This window comes from Monopterus albus, unplaced genomic scaffold, assembly GCF_001952655.1.
Source record: "Monopterus albus unplaced genomic scaffold, M_albus_1.0 scaffold67.1, whole genome shotgun sequence".
In the NCBI taxonomy this organism is placed as follows: domain Eukaryota; kingdom Metazoa; phylum Chordata; class Actinopteri; order Synbranchiformes; family Synbranchidae; genus Monopterus; species Monopterus albus.
In genome coordinates this window covers 1046085-1064108 of record NW_018127947.1, presented here as the reverse complement: position 1 = coordinate 1064108, position 18024 = coordinate 1046085, and the positions used below count along the sequence as shown (strand labels likewise).

The 18024-nt window shown below is 42.4% G+C and overlaps 1 protein-coding gene across 1 annotated transcript in view; it reads left to right on the top strand.

Annotated features, from left to right (window-relative positions):
* Positions 1 to 18018, top strand: part of LOC109962710 (KAT8 regulatory NSL complex subunit 1) — a 21855-nt gene extending 3837 nt beyond the window's left edge. Inside the window, exons 3-15 of the mRNA XM_020604645.1 lie at positions 8742 to 8883; positions 9136 to 9219; positions 10836 to 10945; positions 11658 to 11799; positions 12879 to 13044; positions 13513 to 13668; positions 14155 to 14364; positions 14459 to 14613; positions 15353 to 15474; positions 15637 to 15694; positions 16344 to 16456; positions 16540 to 16792; positions 17632 to 18018. Coding sequence (XP_020460301.1) covers positions 8742 to 8883; positions 9136 to 9219; positions 10836 to 10945; positions 11658 to 11799; positions 12879 to 13044; positions 13513 to 13668; positions 14155 to 14364; positions 14459 to 14613; positions 15353 to 15474; positions 15637 to 15694; positions 16344 to 16456; positions 16540 to 16792; positions 17632 to 17841 — 1921 coding nt within the window. The 3' untranslated portion in view covers positions 17842 to 18018. The remainder of the gene's footprint in view (positions 1 to 8741; positions 8884 to 9135; positions 9220 to 10835; positions 10946 to 11657; positions 11800 to 12878; positions 13045 to 13512; positions 13669 to 14154; positions 14365 to 14458; positions 14614 to 15352; positions 15475 to 15636; positions 15695 to 16343; positions 16457 to 16539; positions 16793 to 17631) is intronic.
* The last annotated feature ends 6 nt before the right edge of the window (positions 18019 to 18024 follow it).

Sequence of the window (18024 nt, the reverse complement as noted above, 5' to 3'; positions counted from 1 at the left end):
CGGTCTATAATTTGTGAGGTTGTGCTTATCACCTGATTTATACAGTGGAATAACCTTTGCTATTTTCATATTATTAGGGAACTGACCAAGTCGAAATGACATGTTAAAAATATGGGTTAATGGTTTGCATATCCCCTCAATTACCCATTTAACAGTTGTCATAGTGATGCCATCACTATCACTAGATGTTTTGTTACCACATTTATTCACTATCTCTATAATTTCCTTTTCAACTATGGGCTTCAAAAACATAGAACTCATGTTCCTTTCGATTGTATTATTATTTATAGTGACGGATGTATCATCTGTACAAATGCTTCTTGCTAAACCAGGACCAACATTCACAAAGAACCTATTAAACTTATCTACTACATCCTCCAATCTATTAACCGGTGTATCATTATCCATAAAATATTGAGGGTAGTTACTCTTGCTGGAACTGTTTCTAATCAATTTATTTAATATATTCCAAGTACCTCTCATATTATTTTTATTATCCTCTAATACTTTAGAGTAATATAGTTTCTTACATCTCCTCAAAATCTCAATTTGTTCTTATATGACTTATATTGATAAGTCATAGTCAATTTTTTCTGTAAACAAATGCCGCAAATGAAATCTTTTGAGTTGCTAAATTCATATGTGGTTAGTAATTTTGCAGTACTGTACTTTCCGGACTATAAGACGCTACTTTTGTCATCGTGGACAACACACGACGAAATGCATATGATGCCACTTCAAGTTACAGGTGATCGATCTGGCTGTCGAAGTGTCTCATGTTACAACGTGGACACCTGCGGCTATGTACATGTTTTATCGTCTTACATTTAGAGGGTACGGTTTATAGTCCGGTGCGGCTTATAGTTCGGAAATTACGGTACTGTTAAATTTTTTATTTTTTTTTAAATATGTTTAATGTTGATGTTTTATTTTTCAGTCATAAAATTACATATTTTAGCACAGGGACAACCAAATGGTTTGGCTATCCTAGCAGTTTACTGTAAGGAGAGACTTTGCTGTTTGGGATCTACAAAATCAGTCAGATTAACATCAGTTATTCATGTTCACCTCAGTCAGCCTTAAAGATAAACAGTTTTTAATTTAATATTTTGCTCCATATCCTGATACTGAGCCCAACCCATGAAGTCTGAATTTAATCAAAAGGTTTTCACAGAAGCAGTTAATCGGTTAATTAATTATAAGTAATGTATCAGTGATGTCAGCTGTCCCTGGTAGGCTTGTGATGAAGGCGGCTCTCGCCGCTGTGGCCCGGGTTCGAGTCAGGGTTGCGTCAGGAAGGGCATCCGGCGTAAAAACACGTGCCAAATGTCAACATGTGGCAATGGGAAAAGCTGATAGTGACTTTCTTTTAGTGACTTTCTTGGATCAGTGATATTATATGGAATGTGCATCCATGCTTTTTATTAGAGTAATTATTATTTAATTTCCTTTTTCTTTTTTTAAGTCACAGTGAAAGAGGCAACTGTGGAGAGGGGTTTTGAAAAGGGAGAGCCTTGGAAGTTGTGGGTGCTTTCCACAATGAGTAAATATGAATACATACATGTGCATGTAGAGTGATTTTTACCAGGTTTATTTGTTGGTAATTGTGACTGAGGTTTTTAGGTCAGCTACATTTGGGTCATGATGAGAGCAATGGGAAATATCAATACTTGAAATAACATTCTTAAGATATTAATCAGTTATAACAGTAGCACTAAGGCAGCAAACTTGATACACTGGTCACATGACTCCCACCTAGCTCATTAAAGGCATCACTGCTTTCTTCAGTCATGACCAAGCACCCTCTAATATCTTTAAACAACCAGGCAAAACCTGAAGTAGCAAACATTTTTTTCTCATCTGCTTCAATCTGAGCTGCAGTTAACCTTCTACTGTAGCAAACACAACTCACCGTGACCCCGCTTTCCAGTGACCAACCATTTTAAAGGTTTTATTGTGCAGCATCTACACTTTCTTGCAAACATAGTCATTTTTTTTAAGAACAGCTAAGTCCTCAGTGTGTAAAAATAGGTTTCTGTAAATATATGGACATTTTCTATATTTTTTTATTTTTTTTTTTTTTGTCGTCAGTGGATCCTTATTCTCCTCCGTTATTATTATTATTATTATTACATTACAGGGTGGAATTGTAAACGACCGTCAGCTGGCTCTTCAGTGCAACTATTCAACTAATTGTTCTTTTTTTTATGTCTTCGTATATATAGCCTAAACTGTCAGAAAAACAACTGGCATGAATTTCAGTGATGATTTCGGCCACATTAACATCTATATTTAAATGCAAAACAGCGAAAGGAACATATTTCTGAGCATTTGAAAATCAATAAAAGACAGCTGTATATCATGGATTAGATAAATTGCGACCCATTTAAATTGAGGATATATAATGTAAGGCTGCCATATGGATTTGTCGGATTAACGAGATGGGCAGCACACTTGTATTTGTGTTGAAAAAATGAGCTACTGTAATACAGTATCATGTATAGACCTTTACTAGAAGTTCTTTGGTTATAACACCACACAAGCCTCAAATCTTTGCATTCTTTTTAAAATGAATCTAGTTGACTAGGGAAAAATCACTGATAACTATAAACTTTACACCTAACAACCTGTTGAAGCCAATATGTCACCATCCCTCCAGTTGTTACGAAAGCCAGTTTCATGTTTCATTCTTAAAAATAACCCAGACCTGAGAGCAATTGACAGCTAGTTCAGCCATCTTTATAAGAATTGTATTTCCTGCTACACAATGCAGCACTATTATGCAATTTGAGCAAAACTGTCTCGGAGAGCTATATTCATTTTCTCAGAGGTTCTTGAACAAGTCAAATTTGGGAGTTGGGTTTTTGTATTGCTGTCACAAATGCATCCATCATTTATTTACTGGTGTGTGAATGTTTGCCAAGTAGAAGCACATAAAAGCCTAATGATTCCGAGTGAGAGCTACCTTGGAAATTTAAAACTGTCCTTTTGTAATGCCTTCATAAGCAACTGTCTATGCACGTTGTATAATCATCCAGCCTACAGCAAGTTCTAAACTGCTTCTCAGTACCCAGCTCTGCAGAGGAGAAACCTTACCTCATTGTGAACATGTTAGTCTTCCAGGAAGTAGGGTGTGTGTGTGTGTGTGTGTGTGTGTGTGTGTGTGTGTGTGTGTGTGTGTGTGTAACCATAATATAATGCCACATTTTCACAACTGTCGTTTTGTCTCAGTTACCAATTAATGGCTTATAGCACTACACCAGTCCACACTGCAGACAATGTAATGTCTTCTTCAAGCAGCAGTGCCTCAATTATTTAACGTCAGCTGAGTTGACAGCAGTGTGGAAAATAACCTATTCTGGCTGCTTGTTTAGATGTAGTGCATTGCTCACAACTAATCCTGTCATCCCTGTCCATACTGTAGACGTGGTTTCCTGTGTCATAGAGGACTGGGGGCCAGCCAACATCTGTTGCTATGCCTATGCTGCAGGGCTGCTCTAGCCAGTGTGTGTGTGTGTGTGTGTTGCATCCACAGTGGCCTCCACCAGGGTGCGAGTCCTTTTTTATACTCGCTGTGGTATCTGCAAAATGACTTTGATAGTAGACAGAATTACATGTAAATTAGATATTCATAGTTATTTAGGCATGTTCTGTAGAGCTTGTGTTGAGAATAGAGTGGGCACAGTTTCTTGTTTCTGAGGCAACAATAATGCTCATCAGGAAATCTCAGATCTTACATAATGGCTCATAGATTGAAGAGTGAAAATGTCTGAAATTTTGTCTGACCAGCACCAAAATTTACCATAGTTTGCAGACTTATTGTGTGCACAATGATGAAATTACAGCTGGATGATATAGGCTTGTATGATCTTTATGCAGTAAGACAGCTGAAATGCCTGTCTGCCTGCTGCTTGTGAATTAGGGTAACTAGGTTGGCTGAGAATACAGCGTGCCTTTCATGCTTATGGCTAAGCATTACTCTGCAGTCTGAGCAGCTCTGTTATGTTTTATCCCTCTTTTCATTGCTCTCTGTGTGTGTATTTATGTACATATGTGAGTACTTGTAAAGGTTTCTGTCCTGTTTGACACATCTGGATGTGTTTAGCGTGGCCCTGGTTACTCTACACGAACCCACTGTTGTTACATAACCCCCTCTTTTATGTAATGACTGCTGCAGCTCTCTGACTGAATTTGCCCACTCGAGTTTTTCCTGCCCCACACCCTGTTGGCCTGCCTCGTTCACCAGCTCGGCTCCTGAGCGGTCTCTTCCTGTAAAAGATGAGTTTAAGCAGCTGTCCTGGGAAACTCCAGCCAGCCGTCCTGACACGTCAAAACAAACCTGAATATATGACCATTTCCAGGCTCCAGAATGTTTCAGTGTTGGGGTATTTTTCAGCTCTTTTAATGGCTTTAAATATCCTTGACTTGAGAGAACAAGGATGTTAAAATGACAGCTGCGGTTTTGATTTCCCTTGTTCTTGTTACTGAGCATGAATCATGACTGATGGCTCTGTGAAGCATAATTGGAAAGTGGTTTTATCTTATTTCATCTGGAAAAGCAGCATTTGTTCAGCTTAACCTGGACTCATGTTCATGTTTCCCTGGAAGATGATTGTACAAAGTGTTTGTGTCTCAAAGTATGGAAACGATGGGGTTATTAATTATGACCTTGTGCACATAACTGAGATAACTACCTTGTGTAAATCAGACGTGGGCTTAGTTCAAGCTACCCCGATCAAGTGTTTTTATTTGCATTTGACTGGAGTTAATATTGAGTATCTGTCATTAGCCCTAATAAAAGAATTGGGTTTTTGTAGCTACACAGTGCACTGCTAGTGTAAATCAGACCTAAATTAATTCAGTTTAAACGAGGTATGTTTGACAGTTCAATAACTCTGCATTTAGAAAATGTAGCCCCTATCACACCTTTTCTTTGTTTTTGTTTTTCCTGTAGGCTACAGTGGCTACAATGAATGTTTTGGGGTGTGCAGTATTGCAGTAACTGCTGTAGCAGGAAGGTTTGAAGAGATGGCTTGCCAATTTTTGAGTCAATTACCCTCTTGATTTACAGCCTGAGCAAAATATGTGAATTCAGATGCTTTCTTCAATCAGCAGCAGCAGTATTTGAGAGTAGTGGCACAACTGACAACAGAAGTAGCCTAAAATATAAGTGAGGAAATGGGATAAATGAAAGCTTGTTTTTTATTTTTGTTCATCAAAGTGTTAGTGGAGACAGCAGAGCACAGGTGACGTAATTTTCACATCCAGAGCTGGCCAGCAAGGTGTCATTTGGGCTTGGACCTCAGTTCTTTGCTTTTGTTGTATTCATCGTGGCATATGCTTGATTTGTAAAAGTTCGACACTGTGGTGCTAAGCTGACATGATTTTTACAGTTATAATTGGTTTTTGAATTGGATCTTTGCATTGTAAACTCTCTTGTTTACAGATGAATTAAGGCTGATTTTGAATGATGTTACAAACCTTGGGAGTCTCACCTTCGCTCATCTAATAACTGGAAATAGAACATCCGGGTAAAATAGTTCCTTGTAAAACACCACTGCTAAACAAACAGTGGTGCAGGCAGGTCCATCTTGTTGGGTACTGTATAATGTGTATGTCATAACCCTTGTGTTTAAGTACCAATGCCACTGTCACACAGGAGACCCACAGGTGTACGCTTTAATTAATATGTGCTTATGGTGCAGAGTCATGAAAAGAGCAGAAAATGGTAGAGCAAATTACAGTGTCCTGGGAAGTACATAGTAAGTCTACAGTGTAATTATACACCTTCACATAAGCTACACTCAAATACAAAGTTAATCTCCTTTCACATGGAAAGGAAGTAGCACCCCTGCTATATTAACAAACACACTGGGTAAATTCCTTAATTCAGATACCATCTTAGTTGAAGATGGTGTAAGGAAAGACAAAGTCAATTGGTATCTTCCACTTGATCCAGGTTATCAGCAGTGGGTAGGGCAGGGATTGTTGGGAAAACAAGCAGAGGAGCGGCACTCGAGGACCAGGATTGGCCACCCTTGCCTTATTTGTATCAATGTTTCCCTCACTTGCATCTTTTTCTTGCTTCTTAGTCCTGCCCACAAAAGATGTGAGGAGAAGGTAATTGAGGAAACTTGTTTACACAGATGTGAGATGTCTTTTCTTTCGGTCCTTCATCTGAAGTGTCCAATCACCAAACAATTTCTAGTCCATAAAATACTTGGCAAAGGATGCTCTTGTGTATCCTCCAGCCAACATCCTTGCTCCTCAGAGCAGGGAAAAGAGCTTTGGGATGTCCTCGATCCTCACTCGACTGAAACGGCTTCCAGGTCAAACAAGGGGTGATCAAACAAGGGAATTGGAATTTACCCACTATGGAGTAGAGGAGCATAGAAAAAGACAGATGTTCAAATTTAACCAGAGATGGTGATGTTTACTACTGTACTCACTTGTAACAGTATAAAAAGCATCGACTGAACAGTATAAATAATGTCAGCATCCATTAGGAAACTGGTCTTAGCATGACGGGGCATCACACGTGTTCTGTGTGTTCATGGTCGATTTCCAGTGGAAGGCAGATGTCCAGTGTAGATTGGTCGGCCACTCAGTGGCTGACTCTCAGCCTGGTGGCCTGTTGGTTTTTGGAAGAGTTACTATGGTACAGGGTGCCCAGCACGTCAAATCTATGTGTTGCATCCAGGGAAGCACCAGAGTGGAGAATGTGCTGATAGCCAGAAAACAGCGGCTGCAGTGATCACCGTTGGTGCTTTTGTGCATGAGAGTAGGGGGAGGAAAATATGTTCTAGTTAGAGGGGGGATGAAGATCCTCCTATCTGCTCAGCAACTCCGCCTCCTCCTCGTGCTCCTATGTTGCCTTCATGATTAAGATCACTGGACTCCTAATGGTCTCACTGTGTTTGTTTACTGAACTGCAGTTTTAGTTCTTCCTGTATTTTCACGGAGCTGCTGTTGATTCATTGTAACTGACCTGTCAACCCCTCATCAGACCTATTGATATAGCCTAAGGAGCAGAGTTGGGGTTCTGGGAAACTGCTTTAATTTGGTTCAGCCCTAATTTCCCACCCTTTCCTGGTCAGGTCTCAGTGTCCTCTTTGTGTGGCCTCTGTAAGCAGGCTAGTGCTGAGGTGTCTGCTTCACATCTTCCAGTGCACTCTGAGGGACTTTACACCTGGCCTGTCCACCCTTTGGTACATCAGCTGTCCACCCACCACTTGGTGAATCATTGCACTAGATGGTGTGTCACACTTTGGGCCACCAGTATTGTTTTGAGGTGAATTTCCACAAAAAATGAATCTCCAGTGCCTTGATCTAATGCACCAGCCACGGGCGTGTTCAGGAGGGTTGCAGTGTTTGTGAACATTCACTACCCAGTGTGTACGAACAGTTTGTTTGTTTATCTTTGCACAGCAGGATTCAATGTAGAACAGTAATGGGAAGTGCTAGCAGGAAGCACAGCAGCTGTGTTTGCAGCAGTGTCCTTGGTACTTTAGTGAATAAGCCATAGATGTCTAAATGTTACAGCTGACTAAAGGAACAAATCAGAGTGCTTTTGTTGCACTGATTGGTGGTTGATGTCGCTGTCAGCCACAGAAACTCTTTGCGCTCAGCCCCACAATAAGATGGTTTCTGGTTGGATTATTGTTTATCCCAGTGTCTGCTGCACTATGCCTTAACCCAGCCCCATCCGCTCCAGCACCCTTTGGCCTGTGGATTGCTTTTGAAGCCCGTCTGTTCCTCTCCAGGCTGCCACAGCTTCCCAGTCCTTGCATGTTCCCATCTTCCTTCCCTTGCCATCTCTTCTCTCTCTCACAGCACCAGCCCTTGTAGACTTCCTCCATCCTGGTGGACAAACAACAACGAAACTGGTGTGGGGAGGGGAAATCAAGGTCTATCTTTGTCTGCAATCTGACTCATTATTTTTATTCAGCCACAGTCACTGAGGCCTGTATTGTGATGAAATGGCGCCCTCTGTGGTTGCTGCTGTATGGTGCAAGAGCAGACATTTTCCTCTCATGTCTGCCTTTGAAATGCCCATTCTGTGTCATACTGGTAAAATGGAGTACTCTGCTCTCAGCTGGCATTCATTCTTGGACATGGAATAAAGCAGTGAAATGGAAATCTCTCTTTTCATATTTCACCCCCTCTAATTATGTGTACTGATCATATTTTTGAATATAATGCTTTTACACAGTGCCTGCAGTTGCTAGTGCTGGGAGCTTTGTGCAGTACTAATTCACTGACCTCTGGAGTCTGACAGGGGAAATGCTCGGAGGCTCCCTAGTTAATGTGCTCTAAATGGTCAGATTTAGTGTTTCATTGTATTATATCTGATAGGGTGATTCATAACCACACATCCACCAGACTTGTCTGTACACTGCTTAGAACAAAATTATTTTGGCGGAAACATTCACTTTAAAATTAGGGCTGCAACTAACACTTACTTTCATTGTCAGTTGCTGATTATTTTCTCTTTCGGTTTGTAAGTATAAAATGTCAAGCTACAAATGTAATATTAAAACTGTCATGGTCAAATTCAATCTTCAGATGGCTTGTTTTATCTAATCAGTCGCCCATAACCCAAAGACATTCTGTTAACAGTTATCTAAAATGGTAAGAAGCCGATAAGCATCATTGACTAGCAGTTGCATTTACAATATATAAGGTATATTTTTGCCATATTTCACCCAGAATCTTATGCTCACACCCTGTTTCTTCCCCAGATGGAAGCGAGCAGAGAGCCGCTACACTGTGGAGCGAGCCGCTATCATCAGCCACTGGAACTGGCTCCAGGCCCACATCTCAGACTTGGAGTACCGTATCCGACAGCAGACTGACATGTACAAACATATCCGCGCTGGCAAGGTCAGTCCCTTACTCTTGTGTTAGGTTTGCCAGATGTTTGCGATGTGTCGGTTTTGGTGCAGAAATACATTCAGCTTTTCTATCAGTAGTCACAAGAACAGATTCTGTACGATAAGGCTGCTGCTGTGGTCTTCTGGTTCACACTACATGGTCTCTGTGTAGCATACACTTGTCTGTCAGTTGTAATTTAACTGGTGTTCCTTCATTTTATCTCTGTGCTGGAAGTGCAACACTCACGTTTTGATTCTGTAGGGCTCGGTGGAGCTGGGAGGTGTTGCCCCGAGCACAGCGCCTGCAGCTGGGACAGAGGTGAAATATGAGCCTGTAAATGCTCAGGTAAGCAGAGGGGTGTGTTTTCCTGTACAGCTGGCCATATTCAAAGTGCAAGCCAAGTTCCATGTCCAGTGCCTCAAAGCAGATTCTGCAGCAGTTCAATGATGCCCTTCATTCTTACTGGAGTCTTCAGTGTTTTGTGCTACATACTAGTCACTAAATGTGGGGACACACTTAATAACTGGGGGCACTTTGTCTGTGGGCCCTCTTTACCAGTCAGTGAACAGCTAAAATACCCTAATCAATAACACAGTTGATAAACAAAGCATATTAATTGCCAACAGTGTCTACTGAATCACAAATAAGATAGAACTCAGTTCAGTTTAGAACACCCCACTCCCCGTACAACCTGTGTGTGTTTGTGACTGATATTGGAGATTGATGACATCAATCGTACCAAAATTCATGCCTTTTTATTCTTTCATCATTTACAGCACAAACTAAAGTGTAAACCATGGACAGATGTGAACAATATAAGCCTTTTGCCTTCACATTTGTTTTGGTACAAGGCCGCGTGAGAGTTAACATGATCTCACAGGATTTACAGGCTTGTCTACCGCCAGATGTGCCGGTGGTTACCTGACAGCACCTCAGCATGTTGTTCAGGGTTTACTTTGCCATGAGGTGTGTGTGCTTCTTCACACTTGTCAAGGACTGAAAATCTGCACAAGTTGGTGGAAACAGTCTTTAAGTCTTAGACAGTTTCAGCCGTGCATTCCCGCTTTAAGTCTCACGGGATTTTTTAAAAACTTATTATTAGATTTTACATTGAACTAGATACAAACACAGTGATGTACAGTAGAGCATAGACTAATACAAATCCCTCATACTGAGTTCTGGGTCTCAGGATCTTGTGGAGATTTTTTTGGTGGTTGCAGCAAAGTGACTGAGTTTGCTTGTCTTTTTTTATTTAGTGATGTATTATGGCAATGCTTAGAAACGGTTGGACCACTGTCAAGAAGATCTAGTTGAAAGAGCTCAAGATAATGTGTAATAAATGACATTAAGAATGTGTCTGAACCTGAAACTATTTAGTGTAGCTGTAACTTTAGGTCAGCAAATATTCTGTGAAAAGAACATCCAAATGTTGTGCATATGCTAACCTAGTGTGAAAAACATTTATCTAACAATAATGACGAGGAGGAACCAGCCTTTGGACGTTATGTTGGCAGGTAAATTCACAGGTGCCTGATGATCAATGAAACATTCAACCTGATTTTTCTTGTAAATCAAAGCATCATGGGGAAGGGAAATGTGAACTGTTTTCATCAGAGAAAAGTGCTTTTGTGTCCTTGAACATTCTTATCCAAATAAATGCCTGATTGTTGCTCACAGGACAAGCCCGTCGCCGGGTTTGTTTAAAATGTTTAAATGTTTGACAGACCAGTACGACTGTATGTGTGGCTGCTAATCTGGGTGGTTTTACTGTTGGCCTACTGCACGCTAACAGTTTTCACTTTCTCTGGTTTGCAACTTTGCTGTCGGCCTGAAACATAAAGAATCAGTTTTATCAGATATTTTGTATAAATATAATGAATGTTAAAATTTCTAAGCATGGAATCAGTGAAATATGACCACAAGGTGTAGTCTCACTGTCTTTGTCTTATCTGTCGAAGCAGGATGTCTCTTCAGAACGGCTGGAGCACACAGGCACCGCCCACATCAGCAGCACAGAGTCCGGCCCTTGGAAAGCTCAAAACGGACAGCCAGTTAATGGCGTCCTCAGCAGGTACGGCCGATGATCATCACCTCCGTGTAGGCTCCTAGGTTTTGGGGATTTGTAATTATCCAGTGCTGATATTACTTAGAGCTGCAACTATTAGTCACTTAGTTGATTGATAGAAAAGTAACTGGCAATAGGTTTTGGTTATTTTTCAAACAAACACAAATTTACTAGTTCCACCACTTTAGACATGAGGATTAGTAACTGAATGTGTTTGCTGTGAGTCACTCAAACGAAAATTAATCTGCACTATTTTGATAGACACATCGTTTGAGCCATTTTCATATGTATTCCTTTCAGTTTTATACCAATGTACATCGAATATCCTGGACTCTGGACTGTTTTTCATTAATTTGACATTTTCTCTACAAAAGACCTCATCAATCGAGAAAATCTGCAGTCATCAGTAATGAAGATGACCCTGTTTACCATTAAATGTTCTGATATTAATTCACTGCTAAACAAGGCTTATTAATATAATGAAAAGTATTAAAACTCAGGGGTTTATTGCGTTTTCCGTTTTCAACTTGGATGTATACATGCTACTAATGTCATTAATTACCTTTATTAGCATTTAGCTTCTCATCAGTGGCTGCTTGACCAGAGTTGGTGGAACAGATACAGAGAAACACTGCACAACAAAAGCAGATATTCTGGGCCAGAATATGCTTGTTGCTATTTCATTTACAAATCCCCACATTGGTTGTCCTTGGGACAGGATGGCAGAGAGTGGAGACACCAAGCACCAGCCGCCATCGGCCTATGACAGCACATGTGTGGCTGCGCGAACACGACCGCTAGTCAGCTGCCGACGACGGCGGCTCATTCAGCCCAACACCGTGCCCAACCTCAATGGCAAGGTGAGTGTCTTGGTGCTCAGTGGCTTGTGCATGCTTAAATATTCAGTGTAGAATTTGGACAAATTCAACACATACAGCAAATCAAGTCAAGGAGAACTGAGAGGACATGTTTGTGTAAATAGGTCTGACTCTGAGATCTGTGGGGAGACGCTGCGGATCAGCTCTTATCATGGCTACAGAGCACAAAGACAGACTTTTATTCTTAGACAATATCATGATTAGTTCCCTTGGATCCTAATAGATGAGTAAACAAGGGATGGTTCGCTTATGGAAAAACCAGGGCAGCTTCCTTCAGAGCCAAAAAACAAAGAGGAGAAATTGATAAAAGTAGAAACATGGACTCATTGTTTGTGTTTCCTCTCCATAGCAACACATTCTGGGGGTCATTTTAGACTGAAACAGATTAAATCTATGTCCTTTAAAACAAACATCTTATGTGTAGTTATGGTAATGTCATTTTTGTGTTACTCTTACAATAACAGAACAGTTAACAATACAATGAACGATACCATTTTTCCTTGATCTGTTCGACTGTTCATTTATAGTTGCAGGACAATTGAAGCTGGATTCAAGTAAATTTCCCTCTATTGTTCTATCTGGTTTATAAATTAGTCTGTAGTTCAGTACCAAATAGAACTAATATTAGTCAATGCAAAAAGGCCTTGTGCTCACAGTCCAACAATAAATCCAGAAAACTCTTGAAGCTGAACCAAACAAAAATAGAAAAAAAATAACCCTCACGCACTCTTAGGTAGAGCAAGGAACATGATAAAAAGCCTTTATTTAATTGGGCATATAATAAAACCTACCCAGGTCTTCAGCAGGGCAGAAACGTAACTAATTGTATACATCTGGTACGTTTAATATTAGAACCATTTCTGAAATATGCAACGTCCTGTCATCATGATGCCGAAGTCTTCAAAGAAGGAACTGTTTTCTCCTGAGGTGCATTCAGTTGTAGGAAACCTCTAGAAGCCATTTGTTCTTCACCGAGTAATATTTACTTAACTGTTGTGATGTAGAAGTTGAACTGCAAGTATTTTCAGCTGTACACAGTTTAGTCCTTTGTCTGCTCCCAGGCCCAGAGAAGCAGCTGTATCCAGTGTAACTGCAGGGTCAACCCCAGCTGTGTGATGTGTGGTGGCTGGCCCACCCCCAGAGAGGACCTTCAGTATGAGCTGCCCACCCTGGAGCGCCTGTCACGACTGGATTTTGGCATCCACTCCATCCTCTCCTTCCCTGATGGTCAGTCATTCAGTTTACACAGTTACTTCCTGCTTTACATCGAGAAGGGAAGACAAACAAGGAGTGGCAGCAGAGAGATGTTGGAGAACATCTCTAGTCGTTCACTCAGTTTTCTCTATGTGCAGTGGGATCATGTTCCCCTGAAAAGTGTTGACAGCAGTCCTGATGGTGTCACATTTCAGAATATTGAAGTATAACTCAGGGTTCCCAAAGATCAAGACAGTTTTCTAATTGTTAAGGAGTCTGACATGTTTTGGCAGGGCATGCATGTCTTAAGCAGGAGAATAACTGAGCAACATAGCAGTGAGATTGGCATAAGCTCATAGAAGGTTACCTTTGGTTACCTCCTCATAGATAATCATTCGCTAATGTTGAACTACTGATGGCAAATCTGGAGCTTTGAGCAGCACTGTACTCAGCTGCCGCTGGTGCAACCTCCTAATTCTTCTGCGTTAATTCCTCCCCCAGACGTCTGTATAGGCCTCCGTCTGCAGGAGGTGATGAAGAGCCAGTGGCAGAGCAAGTCACTGGAGAGGAGCAAACCACTGAAAAAGCTCTCTCTCAAACACAAGCTTTCCTCATCCAAAGAGAAGCACAAGTTCACAAACTCACTCATGGCAGTCAGTAAGTACAGACCGTCACTTCAGAAGCTGGCCGCATGTCCTAAAAGTGTCTCAAATTAAATGCCATGCATAAAAGGTTTTAGTGCAAAGACACGGCTGTTAATACATGAATACAGAGATGGAGAAATAACCATGGGAATGAACTGAGACAGAATGTGTAGCCATGAAATAGTGAAAAGAGCCAATCAGGTTTTAAAACTCAGCTCATTATTATGAAGTGTTCTCCCCATTCTCAGTAACAATTTGTTGCAGGCCAGTTTCTGTTTCACAGTGCCATTTTTCCCATTAATTGCTGTACTTCATGATGCCTCAGGGCAGAGACAGTCAGATGATACAGCCGAGACGGTCTACAGTAGCTGGCGTTGTTACACACATACTTTTCATAACTGGTGTGTTGAGGGTGAATTGTGATCTTGCATGTGTTTTTAAAAAAAAATTTTTTTAAACATTTGCTGAACTTCACATGGGACTGTTCCTGGTGTTGCAGGACTGGGCCACTATAAGAACCGTGCAGAGAAGCCAAGGACGAAGGACAGCAGTGTGAGCAGCAGCGGTGCTGTGCTTAACACAGCCCGGCTCGAGGGCCAGTCCATGTGCCAGGCTGAGCGGCTGCAGGCCCTCTCCACCTCCCTAGGGCCCTATGACAAGAACTACAGCCGCAAGAGATTAAGAGAGCACTCGCTGGACAGGACTGACAGTGAGTCGTTTAGAAATGAAGGCAGGAGAAAAGCATTTATCGTTAGGCCCGTTTGTCACAACTGAAGAAAATCTTGTCTGTGTCCCGCCCTCAGCCTCCCCAAAACTGTTCCTGGACTCGAGCAGCCCATGCGCGACTCTGGCCAACATGCACTCGTCCATTCACAGCGCCCTCACCCGGCAGCTGTCCACGTCTTCAGAGAACTCCACACCGCTGGGCCCCAGCGGCCAGAGCGTCCCGAGCACACCAGTAAGGAAACGCTGTACTGCGTCTTTGTCTGATGATGTACTGGGACCTCGTGATTCAGATTCACATGACAGATGATGATCCTGTTAAGACACTAATACGAGTTGTTGAGGTAGAATTTCAGGCACGGCCGGTCTGTTATAGGAGATTCAAACTTACTAAGAAATACTAAAAATGTTAGAGAACCTGTGACCAAAATGCAGCCTACAAGATGATGATGATACAGCGAGTGGTGCTGTGAGAGGGAGAAACTGGCTTCACTGAAGCTGAGATGCATCAGGAAACAAAACCAGTGAGCAGACTCACTAGGAGGCCAGCTGCTGAAGCTTGTCCTCCGCACACCAGCTGAGTTTTGCTACAGGATTTATATGAGAAATACTCCTTAAGCAAAGTTTAACCAAGGCATCAATATGTAAAGGATGCCTGCTAATGGTTGTGACATTGCCTGAGACTGGAGTTATTTTTAAACTAGCAGCCTGGTAGAAAGCCCTTGCTCTGGTGGACATAGCAGGAACACAAATGTAAAAACATTTGTCAACATCCAAATTCAATAATTTTCTAGAATTAATTGTTCTGATGCGACTTTAACTTCCCATTGTATTTTCACATTGAAGTCTCTGTTGCAGTTTAACTAGACGGACGGATAAGTGACTGAACTCTGCTCAGCCGTGGTCAGTTAGGAAGTCCCACCTTTGTTCTGTTGATCCTTACATTTCCACGTGTGTTGCCCCTCCCCCCACAGCAGCCCATCAAGAGGAGGCGAGGTGAAAGCTCTTTTGACATCAACAACATTGTGATCCCCATGTCTGTGGCAGCCACCACCAGAGTGGAGAAGCTGCAGTACAAAGAGATCCTCACACCCAGGTAACATCTGCTGCACGGTGCCAGGTTGTGACCAGCCAGATGTTTGGGCTGACACAGTACCTGCCTGCTCGGCTGCACTGTCCACCATTTCCTCCTCTAAATCACTGGGACATGTTAGAAGTGCTGCCTCCTGTCCTCACAGTTGTTGTTCTGTCTGTGTAGTTGGAGATCTGTGGACATCTTCTCGCAACCTATCACTGAAGAGGAGAACGAGCGGGATGTGAGTGCTCACTGACCTAGGTGTAGTGATCAGTAGTGCACCAACCTGCCTGTTCCTACTGTTCTATTTGAAATTGTGTCACATGTATAAAGCAATTGATATTTTACCAAAGATACAGAATACATCAGCTCTACAAATATATGAATAGTGAGTGACACCTAGTGGTCAGATTAGCAACTGCAGGCCTCTTTTCCAGTGGATGCAGTTTAATAGCCTTTCAAACTTTGAGCATCTAACGGTTAAAATGCAGATGTTCTCTATTAAAAATTGTAAAGGTTGTTCATCCAGAGAGATTCAGTTTCCTGCTGTAGAAGAAAACGGCAGAGTGATGTCACACCGCAAAATGTTTACTCACGAGCCACAGTAGCATGGCTCATAGTAGTTGAGTTCAACACCTAATCATTTGAGTTATTGTTATGTACAGCTCTGTACTGTGAAGTGTGATAGAAGTGAAATTGTGTGCTTGATAAATATCCTTTCATTGATGTCTTTCATACTTCAGCTGCTACAAGTGTTGAAGTTGTCGTTTAGCTTGATACATGAGCCAAACAATCAGTTATCAAACTTGTGGCATTAATTTTCTGTCAGTGGATTAATAGATTAAAAGTGAGCACATGTTCCTGATGTCACCGTGTGTGTGATTGTGTAGGTGGAGGACCTGACTGATGCAGCCTTTATCCAGCTCCATCAGCCCTATGAGGACCAGGAGCGTTCCCGCTGGACTTGGATGGCCCTGGCTCCGGCTAAGAGGAGGGGCAGCAGGTCTGTCACAGTTAACACACCATGATGTTCTAGTGTGTGATGTTAGCTGTCACTGTCTCACTGAGGCTTGTCTGCTCCCTCAGGTCATACAAATCTGTTGACGGGCGGACCACACCGCTGCTGTGCGGGACCAACCCTCCCACCCCTCAGCCTGCGTCCCCAGACCCGGGCCACTGCCCCACGCTCCACGACTACAGCCACGTGCCATCGCCCATGAGCCCCGCCAGCCCTGACACCACCTCCAACCCCCTCACGCCCTGCTCCAGGGACTCGCATCGATTGCTGTCCAGCGAGGACACACGGTGCTCAACGCCAGACTTCACCTTCGAAGAGCGGGTATGTGCACCGGGCACTGCAGTTCAGTGTAGAACTTCTGATACCACTTTTTGTACAAAGCAGTTCTAGGGCTGGTTCAGAGCCAGTCCTAAATCTTGAACCATTTCTTTGTATTTTGACAGCCAGAGAACTTCCAACTTGGCACCAACTCTCAGCTGGTCTAGAACTGTGGGTATTCTTGTTTCCCCCGTTAAAAAAAAAAAAAAAAAAAAGTGTAACATGAAAGTGTAGTGTAGTGTAGTCTTGCCTAACTTTTAATACTGAAAGGAAAAACATGAGCCTCATTGATGTGAAACTGAAGCAGCAGTGAACTGTTAGCTAAAGGCTAACATCTTGCATTCAGTGTTAATTCCTCTCAAACGTTAATCCATAGAAATGATGACAAATGCATTGGACGAGTCATGTTTAGATGCCAGTGTAGGCTCAGAGCCAGGAGCAACACTACAAAGTACAAAGGCGACACAGTCATTGTTGTTCTTGTGCACGGCTCCAGCATTGCTGGGAAAGCAGAGTGACGTAATTCCATGGCTCTTTAAGCCTGTGGAAAAACACACCAGTTCTTAGCAGGTTCACTATTTGAACCATCTCCAAACCAGCTCAGAACTAGCAGCTAGTTCATGTTGGTAAAAAAAAAGAGGTATGAGATTAGTTATTCATTATCATTTTACCTGCTGATACATTTCTTGATTATCTGACTGTTTGGAAAAATGGCTACAAAAGCTCTACCACAGGCCCAAAACCTTGAAAAATGTCTGAAACTGGGTAGTTACCTCTTTGTTCATGGAGCTGCAGGTACTCGACGGCAGTATGTGTTCTAATGAACGCTGTCTCATTTTCAGACGGTAGCGCCATGGGAGCGTCGCAGCTTCCCCCTGACAGAGGACCCGGCCCCGGAGCCCGAGGCGGAGGGTGACCACCACATCAGGCCCAGAATGCGCAGCATCTCAGGTTGCCGAGCAACATCCTACGGCCGTCTGGATTCGGACGACATGGATCTGCCATGTGACGACGACGGCGGCCCCAAACACAAGGCTTCCACCCACCGATGAATGACTGACAGGCTGAGGTCGCCTGGCCCCCCCACTTCCCCCAAGCTCCTCTCTGGCATTAACAAGCAGAACCTCAAAGCAGAATAAGATATTAAATGGGTTCCTGTTGTTTGATATTCAAACATCAGTCTAATACTTTTCACAGTTTTTAGTGAACATTATGGAGATAGAAGCCTTTCCCTA